The sequence below is a fragment of the Plectropomus leopardus genome, unplaced genomic scaffold, assembly GCF_008729295.1.
Source record: "Plectropomus leopardus isolate mb unplaced genomic scaffold, YSFRI_Pleo_2.0 unplaced_scaffold24931, whole genome shotgun sequence".
In the NCBI taxonomy this organism is placed as follows: Eukaryota; Metazoa; Chordata; class Actinopteri; order Perciformes; family Serranidae; genus Plectropomus; species Plectropomus leopardus.
Window position 1 is genome coordinate 1,735 of NW_024627081.1, and position 2,463 is coordinate 4,197.

At 43.6% G+C, this 2,463-nt stretch overlaps 1 protein-coding gene across 1 annotated transcript; it reads left to right on the top strand.

Moving 5' to 3' along the window:
* The first annotated feature begins 237 nt into the window (after positions 1-237).
* Positions 238-1,147, top strand: LOC121966528 (olfactory receptor 493-like). The gene is given in 2 exon segments (XM_042516608.1): positions 238-683; positions 685-1,147. Coding segments are annotated over 2 exon segments (909 nt in total).
* Positions 1,148-2,463: the final 1,316 nt, after the last annotated feature.

Here is a 2,463-nt window from a genome sequence, read left to right on the forward strand (position 1 = left end):
TGACGCCTTATGGACACTAAAAGGACAAAAACTATTCACAGAGACAATCACTTTATTTTTATTGTCAGTCAGAAAATATTTGGGGGGCCACCCGGGGCCCTATCAGGGGCCAGATTTGGCCCGCGGACCTTATGTTGAGTATCAGTGCTGTAAGGTTTTAAGGCGCAGAGTTTGGGCTCAGATCAGCTGTTGCTGCTGTGGCGGCAGCAGATGAACGTGAGACGTGATGAACTGAGGATGAACTCCTCTCAGAGCGCGGTCTTCACGCTCGCCGCTTTCCTCGACAGCAGACACTTCAGATACCTCGTTTTCACGGCGGTCGCGTGCGTGTACGCGGTGACCGTGGCAGCGAACGTGTGTGTGATCGTGGTCATCTGCGTGAACAGAAGCTTACATGAACCTATGTACCTTTTCCTGGTCAGCCTGTGTGTGAATGAGCTGTATGGTAGTTCAGGGTTGTTTCCCTTCCTGCTGCTTCAGATCCTCTCTGACCTTCACACCGTTTCTGCTGCAGCTTGTTTCCTGCAGGTTTTCTGTATTTACTCGTACGGAAGTGTCGAGCTTTTAAACTTGGCCGTCATGTCTTATGACCGGTACCTGGCCGTCTGTCGTCCTCTGCGGTATAACGCTCGCATGACCACGAACAAGGTTCTGGTGCTGGTTTCTCTCAGCTGGTTCTCGCCTTGTTGCAGTGGTTGTTCTGATGTCCTTCGTGGGTTCTTTGCGTCTCTGCGGGAACATTATTAACAAAGTTTACTGTGACTATTACTCCATCGTTAAACTGTCCTGCTCCGACACAGCAGTCCAAAACATTTACGGACTCGTTTACGCCTCTCTGTTAATCTGTTGCACTCTAACTGTGATCGGTTACAGTTCCACCGAGATCCTGAAAGTCTGTTTTTCCGGCTCCAGACAGACGCGACGGAGAGCCGTGAGCACCTGCTCGCCTCACCTGGCCTCGCTGCTCAACTTCTCCCTCTGTAGTTTGTTTGAGGTCGTTCAGAGCAGGTTTGACGTGAGCGGCGCTCCCGGCGTGCTGCGCATCGTTTTATCCTTATACTTTCTCACGTGTCAGCCTCTTTTTAACCCTCTGATGTACGGCCTGAACCTGTCCAAAATCCGCAGTGCGTGCAAAAGTCTTTTCTGAGATGTAGCACGTCCAGTGCGACAGATTTGATTTTTCAGTTGAAGTGTCTGTATTATGACATCTGTGTGATCTGTGCTCATCCTAAAAACTTTTAAAGCTCAGGTCGCACGCGCGTCTTTGTCGACACTTTACAGCAATCAATATGAATAATATCAATATGAGCTTTCACCTGACTGTCATTCAAAGAAATCTCCCAAAAAACACCAAAGTTCAATTTCCACTCTTTTTTTTTAATTTTGAGCAAATTTGTCACCAATGATAAGGTCCTGAGGTTTTTGTCAGCGTGAGTTATTCAGCTATCTGATTCCTTGACAGCTTTTTTTGGTTGTTTTTATCTACATTTTTTAACCTTTGGATTTTTTTAAAAACAGAAATGTTTATATCATTATTGCTAATTTGGAACAAAAAAACATTATAATGTGAAATCTGTAAATCTGTGTGTTTGCTTACAACATACACATTTTTTTTTAGAAGTTTACATTTTAATTTTTAATGTTAAATGCATAATGTCAACATATAATGAGGGGCTTTGAGATGAATATATGAATGAATATGATGAAAAAAATATATGTATGTATATATAAAAAATCCTTGCATCTCTGAAACATTCATTCATCCTAGAAATTCCCGAAAATCCTGAGAAACATCCTAAAATCCCAGAATGAAGTGATTTGATTTTGCTGGTTAAAGGTCGCTGACCCGAAGGTTTCCAAAAATACACACACATACAAAAATCCTTGCAATGTCCTGAAAATCTTAGAACATCCTATTTTTGAATGTCTGTGTTTTACAAATATACATTAACTATCAGTGGCGGCTGGTGATAAAAAATTTTGGGGGGGCGCACTGGGGAGTGGGGATTACAACACAACTATAAACTCTACTTGAACATAAATTTTGCTCTCCTCTCCTTCAGGCCAGCAAATTTTTCAATGACTTTCTGATTGAAATCTGTCATTTCACAAACGAGTCTCTTTTCCATGGAGAGCATGCTAATTCTGCCAGAAAACTGTAGCTTCATGCTGTTGTAAAGATGGCTACGGCTACTTTCATGCCGTTTGCATTTTTCAGAGAGATGTTTCAGGTCTCTGACCCCCGTTGTTGTCCACAGAGGTTCGGTGCCAACACTTTGAAAAAGCAAGCAGGGAAAGCAATAAAGAGCATTGCTAACTTCACATCCAGTTAGCCAACTGTGTTTAGCATAACACAGGCGGGAGAAGCCGGGTGTAACTCCGCCCACGGTCACTTGCCTGCTGCTGGATTTTTAAATCCGGTTGGTCCGGTCCAAGCTCCTTAATCCGCTTCTTTTCCTCCAG